Below are 17429 nucleotides of genomic sequence, written 5' to 3'. Positions count from 1 at the left end.
TAAGTTGACCTTGAAGACCTTGGTGGGTGTAAGCCAAATTTAATGGACTATTAACATGACCCCACTCTACACCCCTACAAAGTTTTATCAGAATTCATTCAAAACTTTTCGAGCTATCATGTTTACAGGCACACAGACGTATGCGCTACTAAAAATATAACCACCTTGTGGAGGTAACTAAAGAAACGCCTAAAGCCTGTCATGTGCCTCATGTTGCAAAGCCCTGTGATCAAAGCCAAAGGTTTTATTGGGGCCTAGAAAAACAAAAATGAACAAAAAAACTCAGGCCAAATTAAGTCCTACTTGTAAAGTGAACAGCCACCGTCATGAATTTGTGGCTTAAATGAAAGCCATACTGGGCTGGGCTTAAATGTGAGGTCCAAACAAAACTTACCAAATTTAAATTGTTCATTATCCATGAGTCGTATGGAAGCTGGAGCACACCTCTGAGGGGAAAAGAAGTTGGCCCAAATTAGTCAAATGAACAACAATAAAGAGCTTTGACTTTATAGCTTGTGGTTATTTGTCCTGAATGTACAGTATACAGACTGTGAGACAGCACTTTAGGCCAAATGAGGTCTGATGAGATCAGATGCCTTTGCAAGTTAGCCTATAAATCAATTTTTCCCCTACTTTCTTCTGGCAGGTTCGTTTTACACAAGGTACAACGAAGACCCGAAAGGGCTAATCTTGTACATACCTCAAACACAGCACCTTTCTAGCCTCAATCTCATGTTGAGACATGGAGTTAAGCAGCAGCAGAACACAACATGTTAAAGGGGAGATTAAGAGTGTTACCTGTCTGGCAACCTCTCGAAGACAGGCAACTCCCATCTCGAAATTAGGGAACACCACGGAGCCGTATTTTTGGTACTCTGGCATGGGACGAATCTTCATTGTAACCTCAGTAACCACACCCAGGGTTCCTGTGGAAAATCAGAGAGAGATTTTAGGAGTATGTCAGTTCCCACAGTTTATATGACCTAACCCGCTTTGAGCGGAACTCAAGACTGTTTTACAGGGCTCTGGTACATGTCCCAAGGGTTGTTCTGGTGACCTTTGTCTCACATTTCACTTAGCAGATCTGGTTTTCTACCACACACTGGGGGATAACAGATTTATCAGCTTAAAAAGACGAGAAAGCAAAGCAAGGGTATTTCAAAGGCAGCAGGGCCGGCAACAGCAACACCTACACAGGTACAAGGAAACCTTTGGCTGACCTTATGACCCTGGAAGCTTTGAACCACTAGCTGCTGCTTCTGAAATGCTCACACTGCTTGCTTCAAATATATCACATAATAACAGAATTAAACTAAATCCAAGCACTTTCTTGTGGTTTCACAATATGTGGACACAATTTTGACTTTTCGGAAAAAGACTTGACTAAACAAGATTTTCCTTTTTTCACCATTTTCACCCTGTCTTCACATACTTAACAATGAACAACAGCTATTAGAGCTAGTTTGTGAATTTTATTGCTGTGATCCAAATTGCTTGCTCCCACCCTGTGTGCTCTGTATCATTATAGATCACATTCATTTATAAATGTATCCCCCATGAACAGAGCCACAGTCCATCAGGAGGCTTCATCAGCCTGTTATGGTTGTTAATGAGGCCTCTAATGTGACACTGCATGCCACATGCTGCTCCCTAGTGGCACAGTGGAAAACGTAACTGCACTGGGCCTCACCCAAGAAAGCCCCCCCCCCCCGCCACAGGAGAAGCCACTTAATGAGAGTGGGGTGGGGATACGGAAAAGGGGAGAAAGAAAGACTATAAGAGGAGCCAGAGTGAGGGCTAAATGAAGGCAATAACAGCAGCAATGTTGGAAAAACTCTTGAGACACGCATGCATGCAATGAAATGTTGGAGTGCGGCTTAAGCTAATTTTACTGGAACTCTCTAACCTCATCTTAAAAGATTCGTATTTGTGGAAAGGGAATATTCACAATGAAGAGTCTTTTTAACAGCAAATATTTCTACCAAAAAAGCCATTGACCAAATCATTTAACTCTCTACATTAGATTAGCATTAGTTGGTTTCACATTATATTTTCCGCATGGTTGAGGGGAATTTAAAAGAGAAAGGGATTATCATTGATCATTCCAATCATTGTTTACACTGGCTGTAACTGCTTTGCATTCAGGTTACTTCAAGGTCAGAGAGAGACACACAGATCCATTGTTGCGCAGAGAATAAGAAGCTTGAGGTTTCGCAGTAATTTCTAATGAAATGGATGCGTTCCACTTAACATGCAAAGCATAGCTGAGGGTTTTAGTGTGGCGCTTTGCTGTTGCTGTTGTTGTGGCCTACTGTCAGACTCCAGGATGGGGTTCTTCGGGGGAGGAGGTAGATAATTTTAATGAGACCGTGTGCTGGTATGACCTCTTAGCAAAAAGAGTTAGGCCTCCCAGAAGAACACGCACTGCCACTGAGGTGTGGTCCTGTCCTATCTCCACTCAGTGTAACGAGGCCAGCAACAAGCTCATCTTTAATTTCAGTCTCCTTAATTGTAAAACAGCTCCTTCACAAAGCGCACGTTTTGAAGATATGACACATTAGAAAAATTGTGTTACAAGTGGCTACTCTGATATTAGACTAAATTGTTTAACAATTTTGTACCATCTAAGTTAATATAAGTGAGTAAGCAATATCTAGCTATGTATTACAAGTGGAAACATAAACAGATTTCCCCAACATGTCTTATGTGCAGTTATTTATTTACTTGTTTACACTCTGCTCGGATCAGCTGGTTGTTGTGTTTGTGGAGTTCCAAACACATTGCAGAGAAGCTGCAGAGTGCCCTCTAGTGGACAAACTATGCAACACAAACACTCATAACATGGCTGAAGGGTGTTTCTCCCATCTCTTCTTTATGATTTTAACTTTCATTAATCGGCTGGTATAAACACCGATACCAATCGATCAGCAAATGATCGGCAAATTATTAGCTGATAATACTAGCCCACCAGTAAAACAGTCAGGCTCCAATTGGTTGCATTAGAAAAAATAACTTGTTAGGTTATGATTCATTGTCATGTTTTTTTTTTATAATGCACTAGCATCAGTCACACCGCATAATAATCAGTTCAAGCTGGAGATTTTTAATCCACTCACATCAACAATTTAGAAACTTGAAAAAGCCCATATATTTACCAAGAGGGGAAGTTTCAATTAAAAAAAATCTTGATATGACACATATGCAATGTGTTCCCTGTTACTGTGACTCCTAAAATGTACCTTTTGGAAAAGTGATGCTTGGTTTTTGGTACTTGTGTCTGTTTGCGTAGGAATTTGCCAACAGAGAGCCTATGGAGAGGGGTTTTCAACCTACGCAAACATGCTCTTGTGTCCTCAAAAAAACCGAACAGCGCATTGCTCAGCTATGCGTCGGTTGAATGCTGATTGGTTGATAAGTGGGCTGGAACAGGGAAGCGAGAGACATGCTTCTCCCATTCCAAAGTTCATCAGGAATGGGAGCGTGACAAAATATCAATGATAGATAAAAAAAAATACAGCATGAAAAGAATAAGACAGCGGCTGCAGTGGACACTTTTCAATGTTTTTAACACTTGGTTTCACTTCAGCTCTTTGTATGTTATAACTTTGCTGTGTGGCTGGTTGAAGGACCAACACAAGCAAGAACAGCCCACAGACCAGTTATACGACATACTTTGGACACTGCCTCCATCTGGCAGCAAACAATTTTCTGCAGGTAGACAGGCTGTCTGTAGTGCCCTATAGTCTCCAAATGTACTGGCAACACAGTACCATATTCAACCTATGAGGACGAAGGACACTAAATAATTCCATTATTGTAAAGTGTTTAGAACTCATGCCAAACATATTTCAGGCTAAACAAAATTCTTTTGAGAAGATCTCTTAACTGTGTGGTGACTGAATCATAAAAATAAATGTGGCTAGCTTAATGTGAAAATATCCATATATAAGAACCAATTTAAACAGGCTGATTATAACAAAGTGCTTTATATAGTGTAACAGTTAACCTGCACAGTCAGAACACAACTTCAAACCTTCAAAATTCCAAACCCTGTTTGTCGATATGATACTGTTGCTGAGATCGATTTCACTGAGACTTCTGAAATAGAGACTTCTGCACCAATTCCAGCCCAGTCGGGGAGCAGATTGCTGAGCTTTGTAGGGCAAATAAAAAGTTTGTATCCACAGCTGTTTAACATAGTGATGCCAAGAGTCTCTGAACCTCCTCATTATGCAGGGGAAGCCTGACATATGGCAGTATTCTCTGTGGGCACTCACAAGGACAGGACAGTGCAGATGGGGTGCAGAGGACACTTGCTGGTTCCTAACTAACACCGATCCAGATCAAATTTCCACTAATGCTAGTTAATGTGTAAGAAGCGCAGCGCATGAGAACTGTCCCGATGTTACTGTTTTATCAGAGGTTTTACACACATGCACACAAACCCACAGTAACACACACACATTTACACAACTGCGCACACATCCATGTGCACTTCTAAACCAGGATCACATAAGAAAGTTATCCAACCTTCTGAGCCCAAGATGAAGTGGTGAATGTCAGGCCCTGTGGACATGCGCGGTCCCTGACAACTCTTTTCAATCACACCTCGTGGGGTAACCATCTTTATGTGGACAACCTATTCAGTCAGAACACAGCAATACAACAGTTTCAGAAACACAAAACAGACAGTAGTATACCTGCACACACTTAGAGATCTTGACAAATATTTGGACATGCATACATTTCATAACCAGGGGAAGTCCACAAAACTTAAGCTAATAATTTTCTTTGTAATTACTATGCAGTAACATTCCCTTGTGCCCTCTTTAGTGCAAAGAACAAACACAAGCAGGTACTCACCAGGTCCTCAATGTTGCCATAGATGTTCTTCTTCATGCCTGACGCTCTGGTTGCTACCCAGCCCCCCAGGGAGCTGAACTCCATGGAGTCAGGCTCATGCCCTGTACAGTAGCCGCTCTCATTAAGCTGCGATAAAAAAATAAATAAATAAATAAACAACATGTTTGTTTTTAACTTAAAAGGGAGCCAGAAATGTGTGGTAAACACTGATGTTGTAAACCCACGAGAATGTTTTAATAACAAGCAAAGAGAATGAGCAAGCAAAGGGAAAATATAATTGCACCTCTGCTGCTGCATTTCACTGCTCTAGTTATACCGCAATGTAAAAACTGTGGCTTTATGGCATCAGAGGTTTTTATAATGGCCTAAAATAAACTAAGTGGAAAGACTGAATAAATAACACACTGATTTCTCTTTAGTTTGACGGCAGCTCTGCTGTCATGTGTAAAATAATGCCTGTAAACCTGATACTTCCAGCTCACACAAGCTTATTTTTTTTCAGAAAAACTACAATAATAGTAAGTTTTACATGTTTATTTAACTGTATGAATTATGTAGGCAAGACTGCTGCACATTCCTCTTCCACAGAGCCACAGAATGCAAAAAAAAAAACCAACAAAAAACCCCCACACCCCACTGTAAATGGCTTTGTTCCTTGCCATGCAGCTATAACAATGTACTTCTGAGAAAACTATCTATCAGATGCACTATCCCTAAGGCTTTGAGGAAAATGTGTAGGTCATTGGGAGCCCACACATTCTCCTTAAGGCAGCTGTACCACTGAAAGATTGCATCTTTAGGCAGAACATTCAACAGTAATAATAATTAAGATCTTAAAGTACAACAACAACGTTCCCCAGAAGCGCAAAGGGGTAAAGTCAAGCCTTGTTTTATCACAGCATTCCTCTGGAAGGCAGTTTATAATGCAGACCCATCTGCTCTGTGAAATCAGTCCAGTCTAAATGCAGAGGTGGAGTCTGCTTTAGATGCAGCTCACGCATTCCTCTACATCAAATGCCTGCTCCTTCTCCATTTTTCTGAATTAGCTTGATGGTGCCATCTGCTCATGACCACCGTCTCAGACTCTAATCTCTCCCCTTCAGTGCTCTGCTCCTATCTCAAACTCCTTCCTGCACCCTGTTAGATCTACTGAGCAAAGAGTACCAAGGTGAATGAGCGCAGACAGCCTCCAAGGGAATAGTCACACAGCTTGATTGTTGGCACAGCATTTTACATCAATGCAAGTGCTTTCAGTGAATGAAAATCGATGTGCGAGCTGTACTTACCAATCTCTCTAGATCCTGACCAACAATGCCAGCTTCCACGTGGGCAGTTAAATTTTTCTCGTCAATCCACAGAATGCGGTTCTGTGACAAACAAACAACATGACTGAGGAGGTCATGAACATAAATACATTCTATATTTCACAGAGAAACTGCTGCTTTCAGACAGACCTTGTGTATCAACGTGTCTGTCATCTTAACTCTGCCTACATCTGTTATGTTGACTTAAAATATCTCAGACTCAGACATAAACACCGCACTCAAGAGCAGCCCCATGGAGACAGTCACTTCACAGTTTGCTTACAACACAGTATGTTTTTCATCAACGTGTCTAAGGATAAATGCGTTCAGAAGTGCTAGAGGATGGGGAGACAACTGTCGGTTTCCTGAAGGTTAACATCCAATTCCAAAAATTATGCCTCTTATTTGAGCTGCTGGATGCATGGCTGACAGGAGGTCATCTCATATCTGCCATAAATTAGTTACCAGAGGTAATAAACTTTATGTTCCTACCACATTGCTCCTTTCATGTGGTTGCACTGGAGACACCTGACCTCTGACCTCGACACAGAACACTGGTCACTGATGTCAGTGGCAGCAAACTCAATGAGTAGTAGGCTGACAACTTCCAGACAGCTTGTATATCACCTCTAGGTAAGCCTGGATCAAAGGGCTTTACTGTACAGTGACAATTTTCACCACTTTATATTGTACCCGATAAAAGATTATCATGCTCATGGGGACTTGTTTGGGACTCTATTAAGATTAATGGCTGGTGCATCACTTGGGTTATGTCCCTATACACACACACACACACACAACTAATTCTGGATGCAGTTGCCTTACTCAAAATATGGAGTATATGGAAATACAGACACTGGAAATACTCAATTTTTTAGTCTCATAATGCAGTAGCTGAATTGGTGGCATGGGCTCTGTGCACACTAACAGGCCACAGTTCCCACTATTACTTAATTGTTTTCAGCTGATTAAAAAAATTTACTGAGTGACAACAATATACATGTACTCCTACTACAATCCTGCTAAGCCAAAAAAAAAATATTCTGATTTCATAACAAGCGTACTTAAACTACATCTGGCTATATTTGATTTGGTTTTAGTTTTCCTTGTGTTTAGTGCTGATCGCACAGGTGTTTACGTACCATCTGTGAGGTATCCAGCGAGACAATGGAACGAGTTTCCTCTGGGGGGCACTCGAGGGCACTAGAGACACTAGTCCCTCCTAAGAGATAAAAACCACTGTTGCAATAAACCCCTTTTCACAGCAGCCACTTTGACATGTTACAGGAGGAACAGTCTATCCGAATAGCTCATCCTTGAGGTGCAATATATAATATTTTCTTATGATACGTCTGCATGCTTCAGGATTTCATTGCAGTAATGAATGACTGACTTTTATTGATATGATTGTCACGAACCTGCTGTAAAAATAACAAAACACAAGATTAATTTCTCCCATTTTACCAGCATGATATTGTCGATAGTAGTGATTGACAGGAGATCTTGAGAGAAAACAGTATATAAGTTACAATCACATCATATGCTAAGGGTGACAATCCAGTCAGTTCAGAGTGTCCACTGCACTAATTTTAACAGCAGCATCTATAATAAGAATAATAAGGTTTTCACTGAGCTCTCCCACGGCAAAAACAAAACAAAAAAAAAAACATAACTGATGGATAAAATTAAACTATATGTTAAAGCTCATGAAATGCAAATAAACTAGTGTCCTATATAAATTTTATGTGAATGCTAATTATGTAGATGAACACCTTTGATTTCAACGCTCACCTCCATATGGTATCAAACAAACGCTGTGTTTGCATGCGAGCTCCACAATTTTCACTACATCATTGTGACAATCTGCAAAAACACAGAGGATCGTTTAAAAAAAATAAAAAATTAGAGGCCTTCATAATTAATTTACAATCTGCTACAGTATTCATATATTAAATGTTCATAACATTTTTTAAAAAAGCATATACACACTTGAAAGGGGATAAATAATGGTACATAACACTATCTGCATACCACTGACAATGTATAAAATTTATATTGCCTAAGCCATTAGAGCAGGGAGACCAGCAGAGAGGCAGAGTACCCTTTGATTTGCCTGGGGCTTTCCTCAGGCAGAGTCAAACTGCATGAAGCTACACTCTCTTGGGTGGGACATACTGGATCAATACAGATGTATTTTAACCAATCACAGAGCCCATATCCATTCACAGTGGGGCGGTGAGTGAGTGGGACGAACAGCAATACCAAACTACATGGATGTGCTTGACTGGCCTCGAGAGCTTTGAGAGGCAGTAAGAAATGCTTACATCCTTGTGCATTTGGGCATCCAATTAAACACACAGCGCTGGCCAAAGGATTACAGCTCCACAAACTAAACATCCACTTAAAATTCACTTGGAGAGGCTACTGAGGAATGCCAATTATAGGTCAAAACATCTACTACACATTTAGTAAATGAGAGTGCACTTCCAGGGTTGGAAAAGTTAAATTTTGGTGCGACCGTGGATGAAAATATGCCTACAGTTGCTTGGTGATTTGCTTCCCATTTGGGAGGCTGCTAATCAACTTTCAACCATCAGTCAACACTCATTTGCATGATAAAATAGTGCCAGCCATAACAAGAGAAAACCAATCTCAGAATCATAATTCATGGGTGTACTGTGCAGTGCCAGACTGTGGAGTATTGGGTGTCAACCGTCCTCCCCCTGACGCTTCTTATTAAGCTTCCACTCATACATATTAATATCCCTGCCTCTGCAGAGATTAACCCTTTAAATCACCTAAGCCAGTAGGTGGGATCAGTGATGCTATGTGGGAGGAGAAAAACAGACGGATAGAAAGAAAAAAAATTATACATGCAGAACAGCAACAGCACTCACTTGGCCATACCACCAAATCTGGAACACGGCCAATTTTCCCCTCTCTCAGAGCAAAGATCTCATGTAAGCAATGGCCTGGGGGGAAAAAAAAAAAATACAGGAATGAAATGACACCACAGAATTTTTCATATTTTCATAACAAATTAAGGTGCATTTCGCTAATTAAATGCAAGTTTGTGCATATTCCAATTCACAGAAATAAAAAGAGCATCAATTTTTTTTTTCTGCCTTACCATGTGCGCGAAAAACCCGGTCTTCAGCATCATGAGAGAAGGGAATACCTGTGGACTTTAGTTCCTCCACGAAGGCCTCATTTAGAGCGGGAGGCTGGACAGCACTGCTATTCAGAATTGGCTTAAACAAAACAAACCATCGTGGTTATGGGTTTCTGCACATTCCCATTCACCAAAGACGCAACAAATAAACATGAGCTGTTACTCACTGCTGCTGTAGTTTTATGCTGCAGACTGGCACCGAACGTGCTTTCCATCCAATCTCTGAGGCCAGGAATGATCATACCGCTCAGCCTATACCTGGATTGTGAAAAGAAAAAAAAAAAAGACAAAAAGGACAGACCAAAGGACAACCAATTAAAAATAATCAACTGCATTGGATTTACTGTAGCAGAAGCAAAACTCTGAAAATGGGAAAAAAAAAAAAAAGTTTCTCCATGCTTGACTGGGCAAATTCATTTGGAAAACCAGACCTGTGATAAATAAGAATACACTATGAGATTGAGTCCAGTGAAATTATTAGACAAGCAGAACAGCAGTGATGGTGCTGCTGGTAAGATTTCCTTCCCCATTCCTTTCATAGATTGGGCCCATTCATGTCTAAGGACCATGAAACATACTCTATATTTAAAAAAAAAACAAAACTCTCACAGCAAGTGCCTCAGCTGACATACAACACTCAGGTAGATTTCAGTCGGAAGGGCGTGGAAAGCCCAGAGGGCTACGTGCTAAGTGCTTACACAGGAGGAAACAATTTGGTTGAAAATACGTGCTCGTACACACCGTGCCAGTTCTTTGTTTTGACTGTCTGACAAGCACAGCTGCCTCTCCCACAGTTGACTGTGAGGATTGCAAAAACAAGACCCACCTACACCTTTGCTCTTGTCATGGCAGGCATGGATAAAGGATATTCAGTAGGACTGAGAAATAGTTTGTTTCTGGGAATCTGCAACAATTAAAAGTTAAAAAATAAAACAAAAGTGGCTGAAAGGGGGATGCTGCCCCCCCCCCCCCCCCCCCAATCCCCGCAGCTGCCCTCATCGGGGTGCTGAACCCCAAACACCATCTCTCCTCCGCAGCCACAACCACACATAATTGTCAGTATTATTTTTTTTTTTAAGAGATTCATAAGTTGTTTCTGCTAATGGGCACCTGAGTTTAGGAAGGCTGAAAATCACAACCAGTGACCTTCTCACATGACAATGAACAGTTTAAATGCCAAACACTAGGTGGCAGTAGCACTACATTGTTGTGAGTACACAGCACAGGGACAGCAACTGATTTCCAAAGGCTGGGTTCAAGTAGTGGGCTGTGAAAAAGATCAATGCAAAGCTCCAGCCTCAAATTACACAAACAGAATGAATGCTAAAGCTCAACACGGCGGCTAACACCAGATTAGAGGCAGTGGATGAGAGCGAGCGTTGACTGACTTTGCTAAATTACATACTGCTTATTCTTATCCGTTGGTGAGAGTGCTGTGCTTTCTTATACTTTACCTTTTGCCAGTAAATTCTGCTTGGCCTTTTTTATTGTAGAGGAATTTTGAATCGCTGTATCCCCAGCCGTTCCATTTCATAACCTCCTGTCTGTGGAAAAATAAACGTAGGCACAGGTTAGGTCTCTCATACTTTGCAATTTGAACTTGGCACAAAATGACATCATCACTCAAAGTTACAAAAATACATGTGAGGATTATCCCTGGGTGTGGTGGCCTGGTTAATTTGCCATTGCAGTCCCTCTGGGCTGGATACTGGCTCAGCATCCTTCCTGACAATCTCTTTGTGTTAGCTGAAAAGCCAGACATATAGAATATCCCCTAATTTTATTAAGCCATTCCCAGCTTTTCCATTAACCTGAGGTGGCTATGAGGTGGCAAATTTACAAAACGGGAGGCTGCATACAGGCACACCCACAGGGAAATGCTTTACCCACAGGTTAGCAAAGACATGGCTCATTTAGTAATGCAGAGGCGACACATTCAAACAACTTGTCCATACACGGAGGATGCGAGCAGACAGTCCCTGAGCTCCATTTAATCCGTTTGAGTATTTTACATTTATGGCGACAGTCAGCCGTTCTTATCAACGGCTAGTTTTAATACTCCTTTTTAGGATTAGGCTTAAATGTGTGTGCTGAACTAACAAGCTCTACCTAATATGGCACAAACACCAACAACACTTCATGTTTTTTTGACATCCAATCAGGAACCATACTGGGAAGTGTCTGTGCTCGCTGTGCAAACATGTAAATTTCAACAGTGACCACTATTCTGTTACTGATCTGATATATTTAAATACAACTGCTGGCTTTCTAAGTAGAGGAGAAGCTTGTGATGGTAGTGTACAAAGTTGGTGTGCTGTACTTGTTGAAGAAAGACAGCTGTACAACCATTTACCGATCAATAATAACTCATGGGTCACTTGGGATTGCATGCTACCACAGCCGAGTAAAAGCCATTATTAAGATTAATCCATGCCAAAATGGGGTCTACTCTAAATTATGAGTGACAGCAGAAATGAGTGGCACACTAAGTCATACTTTAATGAATCCTCACCACCACTGACAGACTGTAGTAGCTGCTAGACATGCTGAATAAAAATGCACTGATAACTGGGCACTGCGTTTGGCAAGGTCAGTAAGTACAGACCACTAACCTTCATACTACAAATACAAAAAAATAAACAAAACTCTTTCAGGCCGTTAGCAAGTCGTGGTTCTCAAACTGTGGGGCGGGGCTCCTGGGGGAGAGGGTGGGGGGCACAAGGCCACTGCCAAAAGTGAAGTAAGCTGAGTGAAAATGAAAAAGAAAATATGCAGGAAAATAATGAGAATAAAATAAGCACTGCTGCGTTTTTACAGTATAGGTTTTTTAAAATAAAAAATTTAAATGATTGATAAGAATCCTCGGGTCGTTGCACGAACATTTCTTTGTTTTCTGAGGTTTGAGAACCACTGCTTCACAACATCAGGTCTTCATGAACTGACTTTGATAAGCTGAGGTCCTCCCTGTGTGCCACTCACTCTCTACACAAACATGCGTTACATTTGTATCCATCCTGGAAATTATATGTCCTGAAGTTTCTTCCTTTTATCCACCCTTAAAGGTTTTCTTTTCAAGAGTTTCTTCCTGATCAAAACCTGGTCTAAGGATAGACGATGGCATATGTAGTATAGATAGTGAAGAAAGTCTGTGATAAATGATGGTCGTAAGTGGATAAAGCATGCTTTGACTGAAAAATGATTTAGAAACATTTAGATAACGTGAAAAATAAAGCCAAAAAAGCCATGGTTTGGAAATAATATTAAAAAATTAATGAAGGCAGATTTTTGGCTTCTCAATTGATTGAAACCCCACTTCTCTGAGTAAAAGCCCTTCACTTAACCCCTTTCCTACACACATTTTGCTCTTTATACTACTTTCTAATACCTGGAAAACCTAGTTCCTTCATGGAAAGATTACTACATTTGTGATGACACCATGAAAATGTTGTCAACTCCTGCTGTCGGACTGGAGAGATTCTTGCTTAAACATGGTTTTCAGAACAGAAAAAAAAAAGCTTCTCATCACACAAAAAGCCCTGGAGGAACAGGTCCCATGATATCTTTCAATAACTCTTAGACCCACGTTATCTCAACGGAGCACTTTGTTCTCAGGCTTACTACAGTCTTCAAAAGCAGAATGGGAGACAGAGCATTCAGGTTATCAAGCCACTCTCCTGTGGAACCACCTCTCTGTTTGGGTTCGGGAGGCAGACACCATCTCTACTTTTAAAAAAGCTTTAGACATTTTCTTTTTGATAAAAATTTATAGTTAGGGTTGGATCAGGTGACCCTAACAACCTCACAGTTAATGCTGCTATTTGCTCAGGCTGCTGGAGTCCTGCCATGATGCACTGAGCCACTCTACTCTCCTCTTTCCATGTATTTATAGGTCACTATTAGGTGCCATTAAACTTGTGTCATTTACACAACTATGCAAAAGTCTTGAGTTTGTCCCTTATTTTGTGATATTTTGCTTCGAAGAAGCCAGACTTGTGTTGTAATTTTTTTAAGTGGTCTTGAGCAGTAGTTCTCCAGGCTTTCTGAAGGTCTTTCAAAGCTTTTCTTTCAACATTGGCTGCTTTTTCACTCATTTTCAGTCCGGTCCTCATACTTGACCATTTCAGAGAAATGCTTTTGCTTGTCTGTTAATCCACTTAACACTGACCTATGAATCATTCAAGTGCCTAACTCAAGGCACGAACCAGTGTTGTGTCTACATGTAACATGCAATTTAGCAAAGAGCCTATTTTAAACGGTATCTTTAGCCACTTTGTTACTAGCAGCCTGCTGCAAAAACATCATTTGTTCCTGTTTTTGTTTGTTGAATCTAAGAAAAAAAGGCCAACGATAACACAGTTTGACAGCCATGAAATCAGGTGATTCTCAAAGAGCTATTAGCTGAAAACTTGGCATATCTCAGGATAATGTGCAGTGTGTCATTTAAAAAAAAAAAAAAAATAGGAAATTGAGCAAGTGGAGGACAAAAGAAGAAGTGGCAGGTCAAAAAAAAATACTACATGAGATGAACAATAACTGAAAGCCACGTACTTAAGAAACAGGAAAAGAAATTTCAGCAAAGACCTGACACGAGACCTGAGGGATACATCTGGCCCTTCTAGTGATCCTATACTGTTCACTGAGGCCTCATCAGAGATGGTCTCAGTGGAAGGATGGCTGTTAAGAAGCCATTCTTAAGGAAGGAAAAGAGGGAGAAAAGGAAGAGGTATGCCAAATGACACAAAAAATGAACTGAAAATTGGTGGCAATGGGTCTTACTTTTTTTTTTTTTTGTTCAAAACATTGTCGTATGTATATATGGAAGAAGTTAGGAGAGAGGTACAGCAGTGCGTGTCTACAGTCATCTGTACAACACAGCGGAGGGGCTCTGTCAGGGTTTGGGGCTGCATTTCAGTTAGTGGTGTTGGGGATCTGTCAAATTGGAACTATAAACCCAGAAAAGCACCACCAAATTTAGATCCACCATATGGAAAGCATCTGCTTGGGAAGTGCTTCATTCTTCAGCATGATAATGATCCAAAACACACTGCCAGTGCAGTAAAGCCATACCTGGATTAAAAAAAAAATAATAATAAAACATATACACACACAATGGAACACTATCAATCACGGACTGGCCTCCACAGAGCCTGCACCACACCTTTATTTGAAGCAGTGTGAGATCATCTTGACAGAACATAACAAAAGGCAGCCAACATCCAAGCAAGAGCTTTGAATGTCCTTCAAGAAGCCTGGAGAACTATTCCTGAAGACTACTTAAAGAAATTACAAGAAAACTGCCTAAAAGAGTTCAGACTGTGTTGAAGAATAAAGATGCTCACACCAAATATTGACTTTGAAGCCCGTTAGGAATGTACAAACTCTGTTTTTGCCTTATTTGCATTTATGTTTGCACAAGTTTTAATAAATTGTTGAACCTATTCCCCATTTTCCTATCAAAATATAAAGAAATGAGAGGTGATACAGTACTGTGAAAAAGTCTGGCATCTGCCACAGTTTGTGCTTCACCATCTTTATGCACCTCTAGCTGTGGAGAGCTGTATATTTCTGGTCTGTGGGGGCTAAGCAACTTGCTAAGTGTTTCTTGTATTATGTGTATTGGTGTTTGCCATCTCTCACCACGAGATATCCCCCCCAGTGCTAGCAAGAGCCTGCTCATAAGGGAGTATGGATTGTTCGTAGTGTCTTTAACTTACAATATCAATTGCCTCACTGTAAATAAGTCACTAACAATATCAGCAAAGTAACAGACTGAATGGAGTAAGAGTAGTTGTAGCAACAAAATTGTCAATCGATTCTTTCCCTTACAAGATTGTTCCACAGTCTACTGACGGTCTAGTTAATTTCTTATGTTGTGCTTTCCCCCCAACTCAGACAGGGTTAAGAGACATAATATTCTGTGGGATTATCACAGTGTCACATTGGCCTGAACGGGACATGATGCACATCACAAGGCCAGATGAACATACTTTTGCTGATTGCATTAGCTGCTGTTATCTGAGACAGACACTAGATGTCAGTGCTCTGGTGTGGGCTCCTCAAAAAGGAGCTTGGCTGCTAATAGGTTGAAAGTCAGGCCACCACTTGTCCTGACCAATCAGAGCAACAGAAGAGACAGAAGTTTCTCTGTCTGCTCTGACTGCTGTTGCACTTTAGCTACATGCTATTTTACCTAAGATGTCTTCTCGAAAGAGACCAGATCTGAGCGAACCTGCTAACAGGTCTATTCCAAAAAGTAAAACTGTTTACAAATCCCAATAAATCAGACAGCTCATGCACAGTTACTGGATGTCAAGTGGAGTAATCAAACACTAACGACCTCACTGAGTTAAGATACAGTCGCATAACAAATAAAATGATGTACTTTGAGACAGATGGAAAGTTACAGCTGGCAAACTTTGAATAAGTCGACCTCTTCAATACTCCTACACTTAGCCGCACCCACCCCGTAGCAAATGAATGGCTGCTCTGTAGCCTAGAAACGTTAGCTTGGAAGCTAACTAAACTCCGCTTCAGCTACATCTCTAACGGCTATTAATGTTTGGTGGGGAGACGGCAACCTGCCTACCACTGTACACCACCCAAAGGTTTCACGCTTAGCTGGTAATTCACTTAAAATTGACTTAAGAACTATCTAAAAGTGAGCGGATAAGCCCCCCTCGTCCGCCGCTCCATCACAGCCTCGTACCTCCTCCTCGGCACAGTCCTCCGCTCGCTGGAGACATCTAGCTTGTCTCCTTCTGCTTTGCACTCCGCGGCTAGGATGGCCGAGTTACCCTCCACCGATCTCTGTAAATGCCCAGCAATTACACTCAGTCTTTGCTGTGCAATTCGTTGCCTGTCAGAGCTGCCGCTGCTGCGGTTGGACGCCATGCTGCTTCCGTGTTGGTGCAGGGAGGGAGCAGCTCCGTGAGCTGCTGTCAGAGGTCAGCGCAGGGAAAGTGTCTACATTCACTGCCGGTAGGAAATACCACTCTTTAGCGCCAAAGCGGTGCATGAAAAAATTAGGATTTTCTAACGTAGTATAATACAGTATAAAATATATGTCTTTACTTTGGGCACATTAAATGGTTATCAGACACTGGGCCGGTTTACACCTGAATATAGTAAGTCTATTAATAGAAGCATTCGTCAGAACATCATTTACGCTATCTTGAGGTTATTTATTCTCCCAGATCCTAAACACTGACAGGTTCTAGCTTCTCAGATGTAAGTATTAACCTCAAGTTTTGGAGTGTAGATTGAGGATCTTTTTTTCAGCTTAGAGCCTAAGAAAATAATCACATCAGTCAGTTCAGTAAAAAAAAAAAAAAAAAAAAAAAGGCATTACATTTGCACTTGTGCCTTCTATCTTGGTAGGATTCATTATCAAAATTTTATTTTATCCACTTTGTTTAACCTTTAAAAGAACTGGACGTATCGACATTAATGGCAAACTCCTAATTCATTCTGCAAATGAGCTAACGAGAGGCGTTTGAATGCACCATTGAACGCGTTTCCCAGCATGCATTGCAACATTAGCATAGACTGTAGAGGACTGGTTGCATATGTCCCACTGACTGAGACAGCTTTTACATGGCAGTGACCAGTGACTCATTATGCAGTCTATAGCTAAGATAGGAAAATGCAGTTAGTTAGGTAGATAAAATGACGTAAGACTTCTGTTTGGAATATTCAAGAGTTTATCAAGTTTACAAAGTAACAATTGAAGCCTACATAAACCACAGTTGCGAATGAAACAAATGCAGGAAAGTGAACACTGGGGCCAAAATGGAAACGTACAATTTTAAATGTCAAATTTTGCAAATTCTCTTGTTATTAGCTGGGCAGATGTAAGATGACAAATCTAAAAATTTAAATTAATCCTTGAACATCTGCAATGATTTACCTTTACTACAGCTGCACCATTACCTGGTCAAAATTGCTCATGTGTACACTTTTTTTTTTTTTTTTTTTTTTTTTGATGTGGTTGTAAAAACAGAGTAACTGTTTACCTTTCTGCTTCACCTCCACTCAGTCACCTGAGCAGCGGGACTAGTGCTTCCATACGGTCGACTTGGCTGCTTTTTTTA

The 17429-nt window shown here is 40.8% G+C and overlaps 1 protein-coding gene across 1 annotated transcript in view; it reads right to left on the bottom strand.

Annotated features, from left to right (window-relative positions):
• The window catches only part of agps (alkylglycerone phosphate synthase), a 29959-nt gene extending 13664 nt beyond the window's left edge, over positions 1 to 16295 (bottom strand). The window contains exons 1-12 of the mRNA XM_030757614.1: positions 16046 to 16295; positions 10794 to 10883; positions 9507 to 9597; positions 9298 to 9418; positions 9065 to 9139; positions 7959 to 8030; positions 7310 to 7389; positions 6150 to 6230; positions 4864 to 4989; positions 4531 to 4639; positions 799 to 926; positions 395 to 446 (exon numbers count right to left, since the gene is read on the bottom strand). Coding sequence (XP_030613474.1) covers positions 395 to 446; positions 799 to 926; positions 4531 to 4639; positions 4864 to 4989; positions 6150 to 6230; positions 7310 to 7389; positions 7959 to 8030; positions 9065 to 9139; positions 9298 to 9418; positions 9507 to 9597; positions 10794 to 10883; positions 16046 to 16230 — 1210 coding nt within the window. The 5' untranslated portion in view covers positions 16231 to 16295. The remainder of the gene's footprint in view (positions 1 to 394; positions 447 to 798; positions 927 to 4530; positions 4640 to 4863; positions 4990 to 6149; positions 6231 to 7309; positions 7390 to 7958; positions 8031 to 9064; positions 9140 to 9297; positions 9419 to 9506; positions 9598 to 10793; positions 10884 to 16045) is intronic.
• Between the last annotated feature and the right edge of the window lie 1134 nt (positions 16296 to 17429).

The sequence above is a fragment of the Archocentrus centrarchus genome, chromosome 21, assembly GCF_007364275.1.
Source record: "Archocentrus centrarchus isolate MPI-CPG fArcCen1 chromosome 21, fArcCen1, whole genome shotgun sequence".
In the NCBI taxonomy this organism is placed as follows: domain Eukaryota; kingdom Metazoa; phylum Chordata; class Actinopteri; order Cichliformes; family Cichlidae; genus Archocentrus; species Archocentrus centrarchus.
This window is presented reverse-complemented; position numbering and strand designations above follow the sequence as displayed.